The sequence below is a fragment of the Pseudochaenichthys georgianus genome, unplaced genomic scaffold (assembly GCF_902827115.2).
Source record: "Pseudochaenichthys georgianus unplaced genomic scaffold, fPseGeo1.2 scaffold_572_arrow_ctg1, whole genome shotgun sequence".
NCBI lineage: Eukaryota > Metazoa > Chordata > Actinopteri > Perciformes > Channichthyidae > Pseudochaenichthys > Pseudochaenichthys georgianus.
The window spans coordinates 76,746-99,446 of NW_027263132.1; the positions used below are offsets into that span (position 1 = coordinate 76,746).

General features: G+C 43.3%; 1 protein-coding gene across 1 annotated transcript in view; it reads left to right on the plus strand.

The window, feature by feature from the left end:
• The window catches only part of LOC117443266 (HEAT repeat-containing protein 5A-like), a 50,769-nt gene that overhangs the window by 21,496 nt on the left and 6,572 nt on the right, over positions 1 to 22,701 (plus strand). The window contains exons 11-24 of the mRNA XM_071202566.1: positions 3,215 to 3,326; positions 3,756 to 3,908; positions 4,392 to 4,491; positions 6,425 to 6,534; positions 8,020 to 8,189; positions 8,993 to 9,156; positions 11,261 to 11,366; positions 12,493 to 12,683; positions 14,275 to 14,434; positions 16,068 to 16,257; positions 16,683 to 16,852; positions 18,598 to 18,624; positions 19,555 to 19,699; positions 20,349 to 20,531. Coding sequence (XP_071058667.1) covers positions 3,215 to 3,326; positions 3,756 to 3,908; positions 4,392 to 4,491; positions 6,425 to 6,534; positions 8,020 to 8,189; positions 8,993 to 9,156; positions 11,261 to 11,366; positions 12,493 to 12,683; positions 14,275 to 14,434; positions 16,068 to 16,257; positions 16,683 to 16,852; positions 18,598 to 18,624; positions 19,555 to 19,699; positions 20,349 to 20,531 — 1,981 coding nt within the window. The remainder of the gene's footprint in view (positions 1 to 3,214; positions 3,327 to 3,755; positions 3,909 to 4,391; positions 4,492 to 6,424; positions 6,535 to 8,019; positions 8,190 to 8,992; positions 9,157 to 11,260; positions 11,367 to 12,492; positions 12,684 to 14,274; positions 14,435 to 16,067; positions 16,258 to 16,682; positions 16,853 to 18,597; positions 18,625 to 19,554; positions 19,700 to 20,348; positions 20,532 to 22,701) is intronic.

The following is a 22,701-nucleotide window of genomic DNA, read 5'->3' on the forward strand; positions in this document are numbered from 1 at the left end:
GTGTACGGTCTCTTCATCATCGCTTCTCCTCCTCTTCGTCGTCTTCCTCAGGCCTGCGTTGTCTTCGTCTCCACCCTCGGAGGCTCCTGGTTGGAGGCGAACTTCCCCGCCTTCCTGTCGCTGCTGATGGAGCTGGCGTCGCACGGCAAAGCCACGCAGACGGCAGGCGATGCTGTGGTGACGCACTGCTGCATCTCCTTCATCCTGAGGAGCACCCTGGGGTCCTGCTGGGGGAGAAGGCTCAAACTAACGCCGCCATCCAGCTGTGCCTCGCGGTGGCAGCGCAGAAACAACCATCGGTGAGCAGAGAGGACTCTCCTCTGGGGATACATGACATTCAGGTAGCGTCCTCGCTCAGGCGGGCTGCCTCGCTGGCCGTCCGAGGGCCGTGGGCGCATTCCCCTTACAGTTTAGGACCTTGGGGTAGTTACTATAGCAAACGCAGTGCAGGCGGGGCGATCGGCTTCACATTTGGAGTTGTTCCGTCGAGCTCCCGCTGGATTTTATCATCCCCAATGAGATGTAGGACCGTCGTCACCTCCTCGGTCGACCACGGTGTGCTTTTCTTCGACGTTGCCATTTTTGTAGCTCCTCCGTTTACAAAAATGCTGCAAGCTTGCTTCTAAATATATATGCGATGCTAGGGATGATCTCGCACGCGATCTTGTGATGATTCTCTCTGACCAATCAGCAGTCGAGAGTTTTGACGTCACTAGTTCAGCCCTGGCCTGAGAGAACCACGATTTTATGGGGCCGGAAAAAGAGGGAAAAAGTACCCGCTAGCCGGCGCTACGCTATATGGAAAGGCCACCAAAAACTGGCCTGGCCGCTTGAGGACGATTAAGGACGCTTACACGGGGCGACCCGCTGCAGTGGAAATGCGCCATTAGTACCATTCGCGTTCACACCGGAGTACTTTTCCCTGAGTGAAGATTACGCAAATGAAGCCGCTGACGTCGCTTCTTCTTCTGCTTTGGTTTTACTGGCAGGCCGCAAACAACTTGACGGCGTATACTGCCACCCGGAGTCCCCAGCCGGAAGTCCCCGGAGTTGGGGAAGCCTTCCGAGTAAATCGCCAGAACGCCGACACCATTGGTGCGCGGCGCTAATGCTAATAATGCTAATAATGCTAATAATGCTAATAATGCTAATGCTAATAATGCTAATGCCAACAAAAACAATGGCGGCGTAAAAAATTTTTTTCAGAGTTTTACGGGGCGTGGTTTGCAATTCTTCCAGCCAATAGAAATTGGTTCTTTTTTGGTACCACCTCTCTAGCAGGCACTAAAAATGGGGGTAAAACTTCCCGGCACTAAGTACTCTTTTTGGTGTGAACGCGACATAAGCAGTACTAACGGAACTAAACGGGAAATGTACTCCGGTGTGAACACGCATTTTGCTAACATCCCAAATACACCTGATGTTGTTTTGTTGACACCAATCACAGGGAGGTGCTAATCTTAGAAGTCGGCTGTGCCTTTGACCTGTTGACCAAGCTTTCCAGGACAAGTATATCAAATACCAACCACTGCTCGATGTGATAACCAGCTTTGGGTACAAGTGTAGATACAGCATACTCATATTGGGAAGTCTTGGCCATGTTTATAAAAGCACCTCGATTGGTCTGAGAGTTGCTGGAATGTCAAAGAGAAAAGCCAACAAAGCTTTTATTGACACCTCTAGTGTGGAGAAGGAGATGCTGTGTGTACCCTTAAGTGTTCTGTGCTGCTTAGCCCCGATATATTTGATTCCCTGTCTATGTCAATTAATGTGTGGAACCAAATAAAGTATTGAAATGTGTGTGTGTGTGTGTGTGTGTGTGTGTGTGTGTGTGTGTGTGTGTGTGTGTGTGTGTGTGTGTGTGTGTGTGTGTGTGTGTGTGTGTGTGTGTGTGTGTGTGTGTGTGTGTGTGTGTGTGTGTGTGTGTGTGTGTGTGTGTGTGTGTGTGTGTGTGTGTGTGTGTGTGTGTGTGTGTGTGTGTGTGTGTGTGTGTGTGTGTGTGTGGTGTGGTGTGTGTGTGTGTGTGTGTGTGCAGATGCAGCTCTAAATGATGGGACGTGGAGACCAGAGTTTCCACTGCAGACATTTCAGCCAGTCAGCACGTGCTGGTCTGCTGCCTGCTGGAGCTCGGAGGACTCGTACAGGGACTGGGATCCACTGCAGCCCCCCTGCTCACTGACAGCAGCACAGGTGGGTCTCACACACACACACACACTCACACTGCCATCCTCAGGCACTCACACACACACACACACACACACACACACACACACACACACACACACTCTCTCTCTCACATATCTTTCTCACACACACACACACACACACACACACACACACACACACACACACACACACACACACACACACACACACACACACACACACACACACACACACACACTCTCTCACACTCACACTCACACTCACACTCTCTCTCTCTCTCACACACACTTTAAACCATCAGAAAAACCCTTTAACTGCCTTCAGGAGGTTGTATTGTTCTGATGTGTGTATCCGTGCTGCAGCCCTATTGGACACGGTGATCTCGGTCCTCCTTCACCCCGCCCCCTCCGCCTCTCTCGCTGCCGCATGGTGTCTACGCTGCGTTGCCACGGCGATGCCATCCCAGTGTTCCCTGCTGCTGGATCGCTGCACCGAGCGGCTGGCGGCGCTGAAGTCTTCCCCAGAAGCCGTGGCCGGATATGGAGCCGCCGTCGCCGCCCTGGTGGCAGCGGTGCAGCACTGCCCCCTGGGAATACCACACACCAAAGGCATGGTGGGTAAAATAAGCCCACTACATCGCTAAGTATTACTACTACTACACATCCCATGCTAATGTTTGCATTTAGTTACATAACTAAAAAAAAACGTAAAGGTAACACGTTCTGTTTTTAGGCGCTTTTTGCCTTAAATGTGAGATAACGTCAGGTCTTGTTTTATTGATGTTAACATGTTGAATTATTTTCAACTGCAATCATTTCGTGGTTCTCTGCTACTAACCAAGAAAAGATAAGTCATTTTATAGCCTTGTTATATTTATCTTTAAACATTATCTATGTGTTAAAAATCATTTCATTGTGTTATTGAAAATGGCATCAGATATCAATATTTACTCAAGTCCGCTGAGGTTGTAGTGAAGTTAGAAATGCCAGTCCCGTGACAACATTATTTTACAATATATTTAAAGTGTTAACGAGCTCGGTGTGTGCAGATGGTGCTGAGTCTGGCTGAGGACCTGCTGCGCTCCGCCTCTCAGAGCAGCCGGATCTCTCTGCAGAGGACTCAGGCCGGCTGGCTGCTCGTCTCCTCGCTCATCACTTTAGGTAAAAACTCTGTGTGTGTGTGTGTGTGTGTGTGTGTGTGTGTGTGTGTGTGTGTGTGTGTGTGTGTGTGTGTGTGTGTGTGTGTGTGTGTGTGTGTGTGTGTGTGTGTGTGTGTGTGTGTGTGTGTGTGTGTGTGTGTGTGTGTGTGTGTGTGTGTGTGTGTGTGTGTGTGTGTGTGTGTGTGTGTGTGTGTGTGTGTGTGTGTGTGTGTGTGTGTGTGTGTGTGTGTGTGTGTGTGTGTGTGTGTGTCCTAGCATTACTATACTTGTGGGGACCTAAATCTGTTTACACGGTCACGTGTGGGGACTCGCCTCCCTCATGGGGACAAATTGGAGGCATGTGTTGGTTAAGGTTAGGATAAGTCTCCAGGAAATGCATGTAATGTCCCCTGAAGTGATGTATACATGGTGTGTGTGTGTGTGTGTTCAGGCCCGGCTGTAGTGGAGCACCACCTGCCTCGTCTCCTCCTCTTGTGGCGGTGTGTGTTTCCTGCTTCACTCAGAGAGCAGGAGATGGAGCTGAGACGCGGGGACTACTTTACGTGGCAGGTTACGCTGGAGGGACGTGCTGGGGCGCTCTTTGGTCAGTCCCACACTGCTGCACTATTTTATGTGTTAGAGTCCAATTTTTTATTCGTGTGGTTTCGTTTTTTTTCATATTTTATGAGAATCGTTTCAGGGAGCCTGAGATCAATAATTTTCCTTCATTGTTTTATCTTATATTATTTATTTAACAGTTTCAATAGCAACATTTTTTATCTATTATCTTTTTACTTTTATTTCTGTTTCTGGGGAATGTCTTGTGGTTTATTTTTAACTTGTAATGTGTGTATGAAAAGTGCTATAAATAAAGCTTTATTATTGATAATTGTTGTACATTAGAAACACCTTAATGGCGGCATCTTAAAGTAATCATCCAGGGAACTACGTGTTGTTCATAAACTCTCTTTTGTAAGCACAGCATGACGCGGTCGGAGGGATCTTTGGGTTCAACTAACCATCTCAGAGCTGAGGTTAACGGCAAACAGACATCAAAAGAAAACGCCTGTGTGTCTGTGTCTTTCAGCGATGAAGAACCTGCTTCTTCACTGCAGGGAGCTCGTCAGCGATGACATCGTGAGCCGTCTGCTCACGCCCCTCTCCTGCGCCGTCGCCCTGCTCACCAAGTCAGTCGCTTTGTAACACAAATATATAATGCATTCAAATCAGAGCTGCGGGCGATTGGTCGGAGAGGACATTTACTTTTTCCAACGTATATAACAATTTGAAAAGACGTACGGTAATTTTCAGCAGATGACAGAAATCTGACTCGGCCTTCAACGAGAATTATTTTCTCACGACTGAACGGTACAAAAAAGTAAAGAGTTAGTTTTCATTATTTGAACTATAACTTTCTGTTATGAGCAATGTCAACACTGAAGCAACAATGTGTGCAGACCAGGCTTGGAATTTCGTCATTTTAGGGGCAAGGCCATTTGGCCTTCCCGTTCACATCTTTTTCAAGGGCACAAAGGCCGTTTGGTTAAATTACGCTGGTTTTACCTTTCAGATTAATACCGTGACATTCTCATTCACCAAGAAACATTAATGATGTATTAAGCAGGAGTTACAGAATACAGAATACATGCTCTAAAATGTCATTTGTAACATATTCCGTTACATTACTCCATCTAATTTCCGTATTCTAAATGCTTGGATTACATCAGCGCTGTTTTACATTTGATCAAGTGTGAATCAAGCTGCTATTTCAGAGTTTGAATCACCCACATGATGCCAGCAAAAACTCTACAACTTAACTATAGGATAAACTGAAACATTATCATCTCACAGAAATGTCAGAATTTTAGTTCAAAAAGCAGAAAATCATATGAGAAGGATTCCAAAAGTAACCCCTACAATTCCTTCAAAGAGAGACGTATCCTCCTAACTAGTGATGATAGCTCACCAGCTATCGCTAGTCAATCAACATGACGGAAAAGTGTAGCACTAACGTCAACGCCAGTTGTTTTACAAATGGCTGAATGAATAGCAATAGTGTTTCTTAAACGTATACGTATACTTTCAGCCATAAACCACATAAGTCAGTCATGTATTATATCAAAACCGCTTAGCAAGAAAAATACTAGATTCAAAGGTGACAGCTATCTGCTAGCTTGTAGAAGCAACACTAGATGTAGACCACTTGAAGGGAAGACGTTAGCGCTATCCAAACTAGCTAGCTGGCTATCACTAGTTTTCATGACAAAATGTCCTGATGATTTTAAATAGGCTAATACAATGGTAATTACCTATCAATAGTACTTTCTATAAACACGTAAATGTTAAGTCCTTTCAAATACCACCACATCATATCAAAACAGCTTGGTCCGCTTGCTTACCTGTGCTTCTCTTGCCACCCTGGTGCAGACCTAAGTCAAATACAATCCAGAACATGCTTATTTACATCTGTAACATTGTTTTGACTGAAGTTTTCCTGTGTGTGTGTGTGTGTGTGTGTGTGTGTGTGTGTGTGTGTGTGTGTGTGTGTGTGTGTGTGTGTGTGTGTGTGTTGTGTGTGTGTGTGTGTGTGTGTGTGTGTGTGTGTGTGTGTGTGTGTGTGTGTGTGTGTGTGTGTGTGTGTGTGTGTGTGTGTGTGTGTGTGTAACCTGTGTGTTTGTAACCTGTGTGTGTGTGTGTGTGTGTTTATATGTGTGACCTGTGTGTGTTTAACCTGTGTGTGTGTGTGTGTGTGTGTGTGTGTAACCTGTGTGTGTGCGTGTGTGTGTGTAACCTGTGTGTAACCTCTGTGTGTGTGTGTGTGTGTGTGTGTGTGTAACCTGTGTGTGTGCGTGTGTGTGTGTAACCTGTGTGTAACCTCTGTGTGTGTGTGTGTGTGTGTGTGTGTGTGTGTGTGTGTGTGTGTGTGTGTGTGTAACCTGTGCGTGTGTGTGTGTGTGTGTGTGTGTGTGTGTGTGTGTGTGTGTGTAACCTGTGTGTGTGTGTGTGTGTGTGTGTGTGTGTGTGTGTGTGTGTGTGTGTGGTGTGTGTGTGTGTGTGTGTGTGTGTGTGTGTGTGTGTGTGTGTGTGTGTGTGTGTGTGTGTGTGTGTGTGTGTGTTCAGGTTGCCTGCTCTCCTCCGGTCTTACGGCAGCTCAGTGCGCAGCTGGTCTCTGATCTACAGACTGAGAGTCTACGAGCTGCTGGCTCTGCTGCCTCCTCACACCTACCAAGGTTACCACTCACCTCCTTTCCTACCTCCTGCCTCTCTTCTCCCTTTCTTTCCCTCTTCCCTTTGTGTTTGCTGTGCTGCTTTCAAATGTCTTTCTTCTTTAGGTCCACTTGTTTCTGGGATAGAGATGGAGGGGATGAACCCGCTGCATACGGTCCGCCACCTTTTACCATTTAAACATTTGAAAGAATCGTAAAATGTTTAAGCCACGGTTTAATAATGTTCTGAGTAGGGATGGGTATCGTTTAGGTTTTAACGGTACTACTACTTTTATCGATACCGCTTCTTTTAACGGTACTCTAACGAGAAAAAAATAAGGTAAACAAATTGTGAACAAAACAACATTGCTTTTTATTTAATTAAATGCATAATATTTCACATCAAAAGAAACAACAACGTTTTATCAAATGGTATTAAATAATGTGATGACAGAACTGTAAACAGAATAGCTGAAACTTTAAAAACTAAATAACTCAGTTTCCTCTAATCATTAACCCATGCTTGTATCATGTAGTTAGCTCCGTGTGTTGCTGCTAGCACACAGAACACCTGACGTGGAAACGTTCCTCTGGACGGGGCTACAGAGCTGCTAGAAAGACAGTGGAACCCGGTGCATTCCTCCGTCTGGACGTGGAGCACTTTTGCTAAATGTTTAGACAAATTGCTCGTGTTACCTCCCTCACATGCTAAACTCTTATTGGACTTTAGGTAACGAGCAAAGTTTAACCACACCTCGGAGCGCGTTCTCTCCGCCATCCCCTCCGTGTGTGTAAACTGCCCCGCCCCCTCGCACACAGACGGGGGAGAGAGATCTCGTCTGGATTGGAAAGATCGAAAATACTAAAAATAATCATAGAGACATTTTGCAGTCTTTTTGCGTATTAGAAACGAGTCAGCGACACTAAAACTGCAATATAATGTTTGTGTAGCAATAATACATATGACATATATTTTTTACATGTCTCCAGTACCGATAAAAAGACCGATAACGTCGGAGCTTAACGGAACCACGGTCATAATTCAGCCCCGGGGCCCGTTTAATACCGGGGCTCGGCATCCATCCCTAGTTCTGAGTGGAGCAGCACCTGGACCGCCTACTTCTCACCTTGATGATCAAACTACTTAAAATCGCTCTTGTAGATTTATCGCAAATTTCGCAAATCATTTTGATCAACACCTGGTTATTGTTACTTCCTTCTCTCCTTGATTTCTCTGTCTTTTCCTTTCCTTCTGTATCACGTTCCTTCATGACTTCTCCTGATCTTTCTTATACATCTTTGTTTAAAGCCTTCCTAATGTCCTTTAAACTCTTTAGTTGTTGGCTATTTTGTTTTTGTTGTGAGAAAAAGTCAGAATTCTGAAAAAAATAAAAAAGTTCAAAGTCTGTTTTCTAAAAATACTGAAAATTAGGAAAAAAGTCAACATTTGATTGGTGGCTATTTCTTGTGAGACACTGAACTGAAAGCGCTTCTCTCGTCCTCCTGCAGAGAGTTTTGGTTTGGTGATGAACCAGCTGGTCTCAGATCTGTCGGGTCAGAACAACCTGAACCAGCCGTGTTCAGAGCTCACGCTGCTGCCCCCCCTCTGTCACCGTGACGACCTGCCTCTCGTTGGCCCCGCCCTCCAGAACACCGACCACAGATACATCGAGGAACAGGTGAGGGATGCTAACAGGATGCAAACTGTACACAGTTAAATCGACCGGACTTCTTTCAGATGTGAGCGTCCTTAACAACGGTCAATAAGTCGTTGCTGCACATTCTCCCTTACATGTTTCCATCTTAAGCTTTGTTAGTTTGTTGGTTTCGTAACGGACGTAATGTAACAGCTGTAACGGTTGTAGCTTTTGTCAGACGCGGCGGGATACTGACTTGTTGTGAAAAATAACTACAATTCTACCCGTGATATACGCTCATTATATCACGGCTAAGAACCAATCAGATTGCTTGATTTGACTTGTCCGTTTTATAAGTATTTATATACTTATTTATAAACTGGGCAGAGGAGATTTGTCACATTCTTCCTGGGCGCACCCCACATACTCGGCTCTGCTGCTCATCCCACAAATGCATGGTCTTTTCAAATGTGGCACCATTTGAAAGTTAAGAAAACAGGCTTTCCAACGCTATCAGATTTATTGCCAAGAAGCATTGTTACAACAAAGAAATAATCTACCAAACACAAATTCCCTTGCGTTACATTTTTAAATAGTTATCACCACAATAAACCGTATACAATTGTGTCTTAATTTACATTATTTAATTTCATATACTCTTCTTGTACATATTCTATATTCTATTGACATGTATATAGACTTTTTGCACTACTTTGTATTTTGTATTTGACTATATATGTTGCATTGTTGGAGGAGCTCAGGTCAGAAGAATTTCATTGCCATTCCTACACTGTAGCTTTGTGCGTATGACGATACAACCTTTGAATCTGTGTGTGTGTTTCCAGCTCCACGGCAGCAGTGTGGGAGGAGGCTCTCTGGACAACGACGCCTTCGGCCTGTGTGAGAAAAGTGATGCGACTCCAGCTCCCCTTCCTCCTCCCGTCGCTCTGACCGCTGCAGCTGCTCGTCTCTTCGGAGCGCTTTACCCCCACGTCATCTCCGCTCAGAGGTAAATCACATCCTCTCAGCTGCTCGAGATAAAAAACTACAAGTCAACTCGAACAGAAGGAGCGTCCTACAGCTTAAAGGTCACCTATCATGCTATTTGTAGGCAACAGCACAGGTCTCAGATATATACAAATATATAAAAAACATGTCTATGAAGTGTTTTGCTCAAAATACCAAACAAATCATTCTAGCCACGCCTCATATCCCTCTGGTTCACTTCCTGTTTCTAAAGTGCTGATTTAGGAATAAAGCTTTAATAAAAAAAAAAGGAAATTCATGCTTTAAAGAGCAGGGGTCTGAGCTCATGCGGGACCCGGCAGCTACCGTCTAAACTAAATGCTGCCGTGATGAAACGCCATATCATGGATTATCAAGGATTCTCTCTGAAACAGTCTGGAGCTCAAAGGCTTTCTCTCTTGCCGGTTACACCACAACCCATTCATTTAATTTGTATTTGTTCCGTTCATGGTAACTATGCACAACCTAATGTATAACAATTACCGTAATTTTCGGACTATAAGCCGCGCCTTTTTCCCCATTTTTCGACCCTGCGGTTTATATAACGGTTCGGCTAATCTATGGATTTGTACAGCTAACGGCCACTAGGGGACCTCCTAAATCTATGGATTTTACAGGTAAAATTAACCACCTTTAACGCTATGGGCTCTATGACCGGTCCGTGCCCGCCACCTTTAAGCGGCGGGCTCCAGCAGGAAAAGCTGGAGGCCGGAAAAGAGTGAGACAGGTAGCGCGCCAAAGTGAAAGTGGAACTGAGAGACAGAACGAAAGCTAAAGAGACAGACATTACGAGAGCGAGAAAGTTTGTGCAAAGGAAGTTTTCATGCACAAACCCTTCGCTCAGTGGGAGGCGTGGATGACTAGCGGCGATAAATCATTCACCAAAACTGGTCGCATGCGAAAAGCAACTTTTGCTCAAGTTTGCGAGTGGATCCTGACGGCGTGGAGGAGTGTCAAAACATCCACGATCACCAACGGGTTCCGAAAGGCTGGACTGCTTACATACGGTCATTAAACATTAAAACACCTGCGGCTTATAGTCCAGTGCGGTTTATATATGTCCACATCATTCAATTTAGCTGCTGCGGCTTATATTCAGGTGCGCCTTATAGTCCGAAAATTACGGTACATGTCTCTATAAACACACCATACCCGAAAAAGAGCAGGGAGAAGAAAATAATCTTACAGTGCCTGCCGCTTTCTCCAAAAAACAAATAGAAAAGATGGCCTGTCCTTCATTGGTCGTTGGACGCGGGGATCGCCGTTTTAGGTTTGATTGAAGGTCATTCCAAAACCAAGGACCATAATAAAAAAGACTCCTTTCTCCAGCCTCAGTCCGCACGGCAGGAACCTGGACCCGTACCAGGCTCTGGATCTGAGGCTGTAAGAGAGGCAGTACCTAAAGTAGGACTAAGCATACTGGTAGTTTCTGTCGACCTGTCTGCCCGTTTTGGGATGCCCTAATTAAAATAGCGTCCACCCAGTAAAACATCCCCTCTACACCACTGTTCACAGCCATCGTAACGGTATCGTAGGAAAATAAGAGAAACACAAAATCTTAGATCCCACTTGACAGTTAACGGGAAAGAAACAAAAACACCAAAGCATCACATGAACAAGGAAAAGTGCGACATCTGAGTCCAACTGGAGTAGAAGGAGGAACATCATTTTGTACATTTCATACAGCGTTTCCGTTTTGGAAACTAAGGCTGTTCCTCTTTGCACATTTTAAACTGATACACTGCTCAAATATGTTATACCTACTTGTGCCGACAGTTTTAATTGCAGAAAACCTACGCAAACTAATAGAATGAGCATATTTCTTTATGTATGTACAATATAAGTCTATGTGCTGCCATCACATGTGCAGTATTTACTTAAATGACACTTCAAACCACTGATTTGATTTAACTACAGCAACCGCACGCCATTCAACACCCCATCACACATCCCTCCATACCCGTTATGTTTGCTGCACCCTTATTGTATTACACCCTTATTGTATTACACCTTATATGGCCTATATGTTGTACTTATTTATTCTTTGTTATCTCATTTGTGGCTTATGTATTATTTGTCTTTCTCAGAGTGAAGATATTGGAGCAGTTTGTGGAAACCGTGAACCAGCTGAAGGGTCAGCGGCAGCAGACGGTGCAGACACACGTTTGTGCCGCCCTCTGCAGTCTGCTCAAGGTAACACACCCACCGAGACCTGTGGTGTGTGGAGACCAAATGCAGAGCAATTACATGAAGTGTTAATGCAAAGACGTGAATCAAGCAGTGTATTTCAGTGTAATGTGCAAGTGCATGACACTGTGTCGCAAAAGCCTCTCAGTATTGAGATGCTCCTTTGTGAACTACATTTAGAAAGCAAGCATTTTAAAAGTTGTTTGTTTTTTGTCTTGGTTACTACCAAACATTGAAAGTAGGGATGTCCCGATCACCTTTTTTTGCTCCCGATCCGATTCCGATCATTTGATTTTGACAATCTGCCGATACCGATTTTTCCCGATCCGATCTTTATGCGATGCATTAAGAGAAAAAAAAGGTAACAGATAACGGCTGGTCATCCAACGCGATGAACTCAGCTATCTTGCCTGTTATTGTTGGCCTTTTCACTGTTCTGGGGCCGTTTCTCTTTCCTTTTGAAAGTCTCTGAAAGTGTCGGTTGTTTCCGTGCCGTTACCTGAGTGGCCGCTGTGTACTCGTCGTGTTGTTGTTGGTGTTTGTTTCTCAGGTAGCGTGTTAGATTGGTCGTGTTGAACGTAGCTCTGTTCTTTCCACCACGCGGAACCTCCGCAAACATTGCATCTGGCTCTTACACTGCCTTCGCTTTCAATGTTATAATACTTCCAAACTCCTGACATTTTATCTGTCCCGACTCCCGAGTCACCAGCTGAACGTAGCCTCTCGTTAGCTTGCTGCTGCTATTAGACACTGCGCCCACTCTGTTGCCAGCTTTCAGAGGAATAAGCAACCAGGTCTGAAAACAAGCCCAAAGGAAGCAGCACATACATGATGTTGTGTAATTTTAAACCAAAACTAAGTTCTCAGGATGACTTTAAGACGTGGACATGATCATTTCTGTTTTGTAACATTAAATTAAAAAAAAACTTTTATAAAAAATAAAATAAAATAAAAATCCCGATCCCCGATTTTTTGAAAATCACGTGATCGGCTCCGATCCCCGATCACGTAATCGGATCGGGACATCTCTAATTGAAAGTCAACCTTCTGACAAAGCATGATTCAAGGAACCTACCTGTATTCTCTTCCTCCTCCTCCTCCTCCTCCTCCTCCTCCTCCTCCTCCTCCTCAGCACCAGGGATGTATCCGTGGCTCTTTGGGTCCAGAGGAGGTTCGCTCCCCTGCTCTGTCTCTCCTCTCGGGGGCGCTAGAGAGCGCCAGTCCCCTGCTCAGATGTCTGGCTGCGGAGGGTCTGGCTCGGCTGGTTCAGGTGGTCGGAGACCCCGGGTTCACCGTGTCCGTCTCCCTGCTCTGCTTCGACAGGTACGTTAACACACACCTTCATACATTGCTTTATGTTCAAGATGCTGCCGACGGTGTTGGAGTGGACTCTCACTGCCGGAGAGGACCTTTGACGAATGCTCCCTTACTTACTTATACGTTTAATAAGTTTTATTTAATTTTAATAAGTATTCTTATATTCCCATTACAATGAAGCGTAATTCCTGCTGTTGTGAACAGACTACATGAAACAAGAAGTCTTCAAAATCATTGCAATCTATTTCCAGTCTTTATGATCTTAAAGTAGAAACAGCAAAAATTCAGGTCAAGTTCCAAAAATATTCCTCACAAAGAGAGACCGTTTCATAACGATCCAGAAATAGTTCAAAAAGCTTTAAATAACTTTGAGATCCAAATATATCAGTGCGTCTCAACACGATGATGCTTTGATGAAATGTGTCTTTATTGGGTTATATTAAGGCAGGAAACGTCTCTTACGCAGCGTCCACACGGCGGCCTGCGTTGAAGCTTGCCGGTGGGCGTGTCTGAAGCTCGACCAACAACCAATCACATGAATCTCCTGCCCCGGACACACAACCACGCGGTTTGATTGGCTTGAGCTTGTACTGGCATATGATTTGATTGGCTGGCGCTTCCGTCGAAGCTTGAAAAGTTGAACTTTGCTCAACTTTTGAAGCGAGCAAAGCGAAGCGACGGAACCACAATGCAGTTCGGCAAAGCGGGACGTCACCCCATTCAAAGTGAATGGGAAGAAGCGCTGAAGCTTCAACGCACGCCGCCGTGTGGACGGGCCGTCAACGCACTTCTTTGGCTCATGAGGAGCCTTTGGACTTGTTTCAGTGTTTAAAGGTGGAAATGGAGTATTAATGATTTCCTCTTTAAGCGTACAGTGACTTTTAGTCTGCGTTTACCCCAAAAGTCGAAATTCTGAAAGGATACTAAAAAGTCAAATTTCTGATAAAAAGCCAAAAATAGTCAAATTTTTTGGAGAAAAGTCAAAATTCTGAGAACAATAATAATTATGAAAAAAAAGTCAAAATTATGAAAGAAGATCCAAACTTCTGAAAAAGTATGAACTATGAAAAAAAGTCAAAATGTTGGAAAAATAATCTTATTATAAAATTCTGAAAATAGTCTAAATATATTATATATATTTTAAGAAAAGTCAAAATTATGAAAAAAAAGTCAAAACTTCTGAAAAAAGTTAATTTTTTTGGAGAAAAGTCAAAATTCTGAGAAAAATAATAATTATGAAAAAAAGGTCAAAATTATGAAAGAAGGTCCAAACTTCTGAAAAAGTATGAACTATGAAAAAAAGTCAAAATTCTGGAGAAAAATAATCTAAATTCTGAAAATAGTCTAAATTCTCAAGAGCAAGAATATTTTAAGCAAAGTCAAAATTATGAAAAGAAAGTCAAAACTTTCGAAAAAGTATGAATAATGTAATAAAATCTCTCAAGAGCTTCTGTAATCCTTGTCACTAATCGTTATTAAATATTGAGTTATTATTGATCCACCAAATACATCATAAAGAGACTTGAAACTCATCCTGAGGTCCATTCTTCTTCTACCTTTACTGCTGCTGCTGCCTCTAACCGTGCTGATCCTCCAGGCTGAAGACGTCTCGGGACGCAGCGTCTCGCAGTGGCTACTCCCTGGCTCTGGGGGCGCTGCACCGCTACACCGGAGGAATCAGCTCCGCTCAACACCTGTCCACCTGCCTGGGAGTGCTGTTCACCCTGAGCCAGGACAGCACCTCACCTGAGGTCCAGGTACGCACACATCAGTCCTTTCTCTGTCTGTTTGTCCATTGTTACTTACATCTTTCAAAAAAGATCCACAGATGACGTGATTCTTACTTTGTTTTGGGTACATTTGCAATAAAAGAAGGACCGTTTATTAGATATTATATTCCCCAGAAGGTTTGCAATAACAAAATGATCGCAGTATCTATAGAAAATAACGAGAAATACAAACGCTATCTGTTAAACCTATCTTTAACTTTGTTTTAGTGGGTTTGTCTATTTTCTTTGCAAGTGTATTGCGTTTAAAATTGGAAAGGTGGCAAGGTGGAAAGAGAGGGTGTTTCTCAATGACGAGGACGCTTGCTTGGTAGCACATGTCTTCCGAGTCACTTGCTTCAGAAGCGAGGCAAGAATACTTCCTGGCATTCGGAAAACAAAGAGTGGAACAGGCGAGCAAGTGTGCAGGTGTGCGTCATATGAGAGGCCCCGCCCCTTACATTTCCCGCCACAGATTTGAGGAAATTGGTCCGTGCGCAAAGCATTGTGGGGATTTTGAGACCGCGCAGTCTACACATGTGCAGCCTCGAAATGTCTTGCTGCGAAGTACGCCGGGCTCGGTAGAATTCCAAGTATGAGAAACACCCGGAGTCTTTGACCATAACTGTGCGAAAGCGCAAAAGGCCTTTTCAAGTAAACCTTGAACCCTAAAACTGAAAAAGTCAGAACTATGAAAGAAAAGTGAAAATTCCGAAACAAATTCTAAACAAAAGTCAGAACTATGAAAAAAAGGATTGCGTTCAAAATAGGAAAGGTTGCGAGGTGGAAAGAGAGTCTTTGACCATACAAGTGCAAAAGACTCCTTGAACTGAAAGTAAACCTTGAACCATAAAACAAGTCTTAACCCTCAAACATTTGATTAAAGAAGTGCTAATGTTGTGTTCAAAATTCCAGGAAAGACAGACAACTTCTAAGTTTAACTATTTATTATAAGAGAGCAAAAAAAAAAAAATATATATATATAACACTTGGCCAATGACTGCGTCCGGTCACAGAAATCACAGGTAGCAGAGCTGTCAGTCTATTTCCGGAAAGAGCCTCGAACCTCGTGCGACAATACATTTTATTACTCAGGGCGTTGCCCGTACATTTCTGATTGGTCAAGACTAGCTGAAGAGGAACCGCGGTTTAGACTTGGTTCTCTTTGGGCGCAGACTTAGACAAAAGTCTCTTGGCAACACGATCCTCCAATCAGCATTCGGCTGGCCGGCGAAGTCCCTCCCTACTATGTCTCTATCCTAGTGATTTGTTTTCGCTAACGTTTCCACAGATATCGTGGAAGACCTTCATAATGCTGCTTCCTCGCTATGCGTGGGAGCAAAGTGCACCCACACGGCCAAGGCCAGAGCCTCAGTGACTCGTTGTCTCTGCAGTCTGCACCTGGCTTTGCTACATTAGTATTGCAAGCTAAAAACTTTCTTCTGTGACTTTTCCCCTCGTTTCCTTTCTAATCCCTGGGATTGGTGATTTTGTCTATTTATTCCAAAGTCACAGCAACATCAAATGAGCACAATAAGCTTCTAATGTAATAATCAGTCTTTCTTATGTTATATGAAAAAAGACTCCACACTAATAAACCCAAACTCTCCCCCCTGTGTTGCAGACCTGGTCTCTCCACAGCATGTCTCTGGTGGTGGATCTCTCCGGGGGGTTGTACCGCGCCCATGCCGAGGCGTCCTTCACCCTGGTGCTCCGGCTGCTGCTGTCTGCCCCCCCCACGCACCCTGAGGTGCACCACAGCCTGGGCCGCTGCCTGCACGCCCTCATCACCTGCCTGGGCCCCGACCTGCAAGGTGAGAACAGAGACGTGTGTGTGTGTGTGTGTGTGTGTGTGTGTGTGTGTGTGTGTGTGTGTGTGTGGTGGTGGTATGTTGTGTGGTTTGGTGTGTGGTCGGTGTGGGTGGTGTGTGTGTGTGTGGTGTGTGTGTGTGTGTGTGTGTGTGTGGTGTGTGTGTTGTGTGTGTGTGTGTGTGTGTGTGTTGTGTGTGGTGTGTGTGTGTGTGTGTGTGTGTGTGTGTGTGTGTGTGTGTGTGTGTGTGTGTGTGTGTGTGTGTGTGTGTGTGTGTGGTGGTGTGTGTGTGTGTTGTGGTGTGTGTGTGTGGTGTGTGTGTGTGTGTGTGTGTGTGTGTGTGTGTGTGTGTGTGTGTGTGGTGTCAGCTGAAGGAGCTGGAGGAATCTTGAATCTCCTTGTGTGAATGCTGTGCGTTTCCTCCGGCAGGTGAGGGTGCAGCGGTGTCCTCTCTGCGCTCCAGCTGTCTGATTGGCTGCGGGGTGATGCAGGACAGTCCGGACTCTCTGGTTCAGGCCAGAGCCATTTCCTGTATGCAGCAGCTGCACATGTTCTCACCTCCACACGTCAACCTGGCCAGCCTCGTACCTGCACTCTGCGTGAGTACACCTGAGTACACCTGATATACACCTGAACTACACCTGATATACTCCTGACTACACCTGATATACACCTGAGTACACCTGATATACACCTGACTACACCTGAAATACACCTGAACTACACCTGATATACACCTGATCTACACCTGAAATACACCTAATATACACCTGAACTACACCTAATATACACCTGAACTACACCTAATATACACCTGAACTACACCTGAAATACACCTAATCTACACCTGAACTACACCTAATATACACCTGAACTACACCTAATATACACCTGATATACACCTGAACTACACCTAATATACACCTGAACTACTCATGATATACACCTGAACTACACCTAATCTACACCTAATATACACCTGAACTACACCTAATATACACCTGAACTACACCTGATATACACCTGAAATACACCTAATCTACACCTGAACTACACCTAATATACACCTGAACTACACCTGATATACACCTGAACTACACCTAATATACACCTGAACTACTCATGATATACACCTGAACTACACCTAATCTACACCTAATATACACCTGAACTACACCTAATATACACCTGAACTACTCCTAATCTACACCTAATCTACACCTAATATACACCTGAACTACACCTAATATACACCTGAACTACACCTGAACTATACCATGATATACACCTGAACTACACCTAATCTACACCTAATCTACACCTAATATACACCTGAACTACACCTAATATACACCTGAACTACACCTAATATACACCTGAACTACACCTGAACTACACCTAATCTACACCTAATCTACACCTAATATACACCTAATCTACACCTAATCTACACCTGAACTACACCTAATCTACACCTAATATACACCTAATCTACACCTAATATACACCTGAACTACACCTGAACTACTCATGATATACACCTGAACTACACCTAATCTACACCTGAACTACACCTGAACTACACCTGAACTACTCATGATATACACCTGAACTACACCTAATCTACACCTGAACTACACCTAATATACACCTGAACTACACCTGAACTACTCATGATATACACCTGAACTACACTTGAACTACTCACACGATATACACCTATACCACCTGGGTTTTATCTATGGACAGATTTAAAGATGTATGTGTCAAATAATACAGTTTTGAACATGTGCAGTGAATGTAAGGGTAATATACACCTGATATACACCTGATACACACCTGATATACACCTGATACACACCTGATACACACCCTGATACACACCCGATACACACCTGATATACACCTGATATACACCTGATATACACCTGATACACACCTGATATACACCTGATATACACCTGATATACACCTGATACACACCTGATATACACCTGATACACACCTGATACACACCTGATATACACCTGATACACACCTGATACACACCTGATATACACCTGATATACACCTGATATACACCTGATATACACCTGATATACACCTGATATACACCTGATATACACCTACAGCATAGAGCTTTGACTAAGCCAATTGCTCGCACCTCTTTAGTCTTAGTTGTGGTGAAAAACAAGACAAGAAAAAACATTTATTTATAAAATGTTAGACACAGAATCAACCAAAGAATACCCAAAAACAATGCAATTAACATCAATTCAATTATCTGTTAGTAACACTGTAACCACACATGTTGAGTACTTTGACCCTGTGTTGTGTCTTGCAGGAGATCTTGTTGGATTATTCTTTGTTGGTAGGTTCTCTCTCGAAAGGCCTGAAGCTGTTTGTCTCACTTTACGTTTCAGCTTGTTTCTCCATCAACACTTTCATGTTATTCTAAAAACACGTCACACAGGTTTATTGTGATCATCTTTTCTGTTGGTACCCTAATAACCCGCACGTGTTTTTCAGTTTACTTTAACACCGTTTGCTCTGCAGATAACTTTACCCACAGCACTGCACTGACCCCCTGCCTGCTGGCTGTTTGTTTCTCCTACAGTGAAAATACTCTGTTTCCTCCAGAAAGAACTCTCAAATATTATTACTAAGAGTCATCCTGTGGATTTATTCAATGATAAAGGAACATAACTCATTAACCTCTTTTCACTCTGGAGCATTATTACTTCACCATTGTTCTTTTAGATAATAATAATTATTATAATAAAAATACTATTTGGATAAAACAAGGAAAAAATATCCAACATCTTCTTGGTTTGATATCCAAAAAGTATATCTAATCTTACATCGAATGTAATCAATCTGTGTTTTTCTAGATTAGGGAACTCGTGGCTAATAATTATCACTATTTTAACAGATGTTTTGAGGAAATGTAGTCAATTAATTATTCAGTAATTCAAATATGAAAAGTTTAATTTCTGAAACTGGAGGAAACATTGTGTGTAGCTGCATGCCTGATACACCTTACACCTGCTGTGATAACAGAGAAACAGTGTTAACTCAATTCTGTGTTAACTGTGTGTGTGTGTGTGTGTGTGTGTGTGTGTGTGTGTGTGTGTGTGTGTGTGTGTGTGTGTGTGTGTGTGTGTGTGTGTGTGTGTGTGTGTGTGTGTGTGTGTGTGTGTGTGTGTGTGTGTGTGTGTGTGTGTGTGTGTGTGTGTGTGTGTGTGTGTGTGTGTGTGTGTGTGTGTGTGTGTGTGTGTGTGTGTGTGTGTGTGTGTGTCAGGCCCACCTGTGCAGCTCGTACCTGTGTCTGCGCCGGGCCGTGGTGGCGTGTCTGCGGCAGCTGGTGCAGCGGGAGGCGCTGGAGGTTTCTGAACACGCTGTGACGCTGGTCAAAGAGCTGCCCAGACGAGACAACACACAGCTGGGTCAGCAGCTAAAGCTTAATACATTCATTATATTATATTATATGTCAGTTTAAACATCCAGGCATGTTTGAATACGTTTAATAATACTGTTCCTGGCATTACAATGTGTTTCCTATATGATGTTTCCAGAAAAAGTTACATTACTTCTTCATTAATATCTAGTTTTCCACATTCAGAATTCACAAAAATTCCATTATGTTCTAATTATGAAAAGCACATCCAAGCAGTGGCGGTCCTAGACCAATTTGACTGGGGGGGCCAGTTATTTTCTGAGGGGGGCCCAATAAATGCAGGACCAAAAAGACAGTATAAAGTAATTGCGCATAAGAAAACAATGCAATACAGTTATTGGTATTTGTTTCAGTACACTTATTTATTTCAGATACTTATAGTTTTTACGCTCGAATGGGTCCGACTAGAATGACAAATAGCGTTAGTTCCGCCTATTCCGTTTAATCATAAACTTATTTTTTTCCCTCTTTATGAATAACATATTTTCAGCACATTCAGTCCGAAACACAGTGATTATCTTTATTGTATTTCATGTTGCATTCACAGTTTATTACACATATTTCTTTCCCATCATTCAGAACATCAAGACAATGATCTCTCCCTACACTGACACCTAACACCCCCCCTCTCTCTGCAGACGTCACCATAAAGGAGGTGGGTCTGGAAGGAGCTCTGTTCACTCTGCTGGACCGAGAGTCTGATCCCGGTCTGAGGCGGGACATCCAGGAGACGCTGGTCCACATGATGTCCTCCAGCGCCACCAGCGGGAAGCTGGGACACTGGCTCAAACTGTGCAAGGACGTCCTGTCTGCAACCACCGGTGGGTTCAATTGTTGCAGTACTTGTTCTTTCTTTTCCAAATCTTTTTATGAATTTTCTTGTTCAACACAGAATTCCCACAGTTGGGCCGAAACAGCAGCTTCTACGGAAGCCTTCAGAGTAAATCGACAGAACGCCGACACCTCCTCATCTCCACCGCTCCCATGTTTTCTTTTGTGTTGCCATAAGTTAGTCTCTCTCCGTTGGTATGCTGGGCTAATGCTAATGCTAATGCGAGCAAATAAAATGGCGTCTTCACAAAACTTTTTTGGAGTTTTACGGGGCGTGGCTTGCAATCCGCCCAGATAATCAGAAATGGGACTGAAAAGGTTCTCATGAACTAATTTTAGTTCCGATTTTTTTTTGGTGTGAACGCACATTTTCGGAACTATACTGGGAAAAGTACTGCGGTGTGAAAACATGTAGCATTACATTCAAAAAGTAAAGACATTTTATAGAAAAAACAAAAAAACACCGGTAGCAAAGTCTAGTGAACAAATAATTATGACGGAGATAGCCCTCCCCTCCCCATCCCCCCAACCCAACAGGGCTTGTGCTAATAGAAATAAACAACTGGTAGACTTTCTGTTGTCCATCAATATAATAATAATAATAATTGTAAATCATCTAAACTAGAGATGATGTCCACGGTGTTGGTGTCCCTATTATCAGAAGCACTTTACAACAAGTGCAATCAACTGTGAAGATATACACAGAAAAAGCCAGGCTGCAGTGGAAACAGACTGACTTTCTGTTGTCCTTAGATCAATATCATTACATTCATTTAATGTAATGTAAGAAGGTGGTTTCTAAATACATATAAATCATAAATATAAATCCCAATCATCAAACATTGAAACATTACATATTCTCTATAACAGTGGTTCTCAAATGGGGGTACGCGGACCCCTAGGGGTACGTTGGAGTACTGCAGGGGGTACGTGAGATTTATTTTATGTTAATGAAAAAAACAAAACATAAGTAATGCATTTAAACAAACTACTAATAGTCGATTAACTACTTTATTCAAAGTTTACAGTAATTCTGGATAATACAATGGGAAAAATAAACGGGTGCTCTCTTTCCCTCTCCCTCTCCCGACAGCCCGTCAGTCTCCTGCAGCTCGCTGAACCTGTAATAAGTGACCCGACAGTAAAAAATACATATATTTATAACTAGTTTAGCTAGTTCCAGAGTAGATCAACTAGCTAAGTGTGTTGGGTCTAACTCTTAATGTATTTAATTTTGCTCCACTCAACGCTCCGTCACAGCGGGGAGCTGTGATCATGCAGAGCTGCGTGTTCTCCGGCAGCAGCAGCTGATCTGATATCTGATCCCTCTCTCACGTCCGGTTAGACTTCACTCGCGTTTATGTCCAAATCTATCAGATCTAGCTAGTTCTAGTTAATCATTTGACTGCCTGCTTATCAAAGGACCTAAACAATAAGCGTTGCTTGGCAACGGCGTGTGGCCGCAAAGTATAGCGCAGCATTATGCATATGTTTATATGAGGGGTCAAAAATGCTCATAAAATGCTCATATTTTTTCTCTTCATTCCCCACGCCCCAAAATAAATGAATAAATAGATATACCAATTTTAGGAAAAGTAACCAAGTTTGAGCAGTGTGGGTTTTATAATTAACAGAGTTACACATATTTCAAAACGCGAAGTGTAATAACTGCAGTTAGCCTTCACAAGATCCTCAGTGAAGCTCAAGCCCATGTTTCTCTATATTGTACAACTTATTAAAGAGATCAGTTAAAAGCAGCTAATGTCGTCTTAGTGTTATTGCATGATGTTAAAATTGGTTTGCCATGAATTTAGTGATGGATTGTAAACATTTGAAATGTAGCATTTAAGTGTTTCTCAGTTACAATGTTCTTGTTTTAATAAATCAGACTCTGATAGTGCAGCGCTGTGCTGTACCTCTTTATAAGCATTCTGTCCCTAACTAATGGTTTCTGCGCTGATCTGGGGGTACGTGGCTGAATTTCTTTTTCAAAGGGGGTTCATTATTGAGAAAAGTTTGACACTAACAGTTATACAGACGGATTAAAATACAAATCTATAAAATATAAATACCAGCCGATAAACTCTGTGACCCCAGTTGCGAACGAGTTCATATATATGAAGGTAATGAAGATCCTAAAATGCTAATACGAGCTCGTTA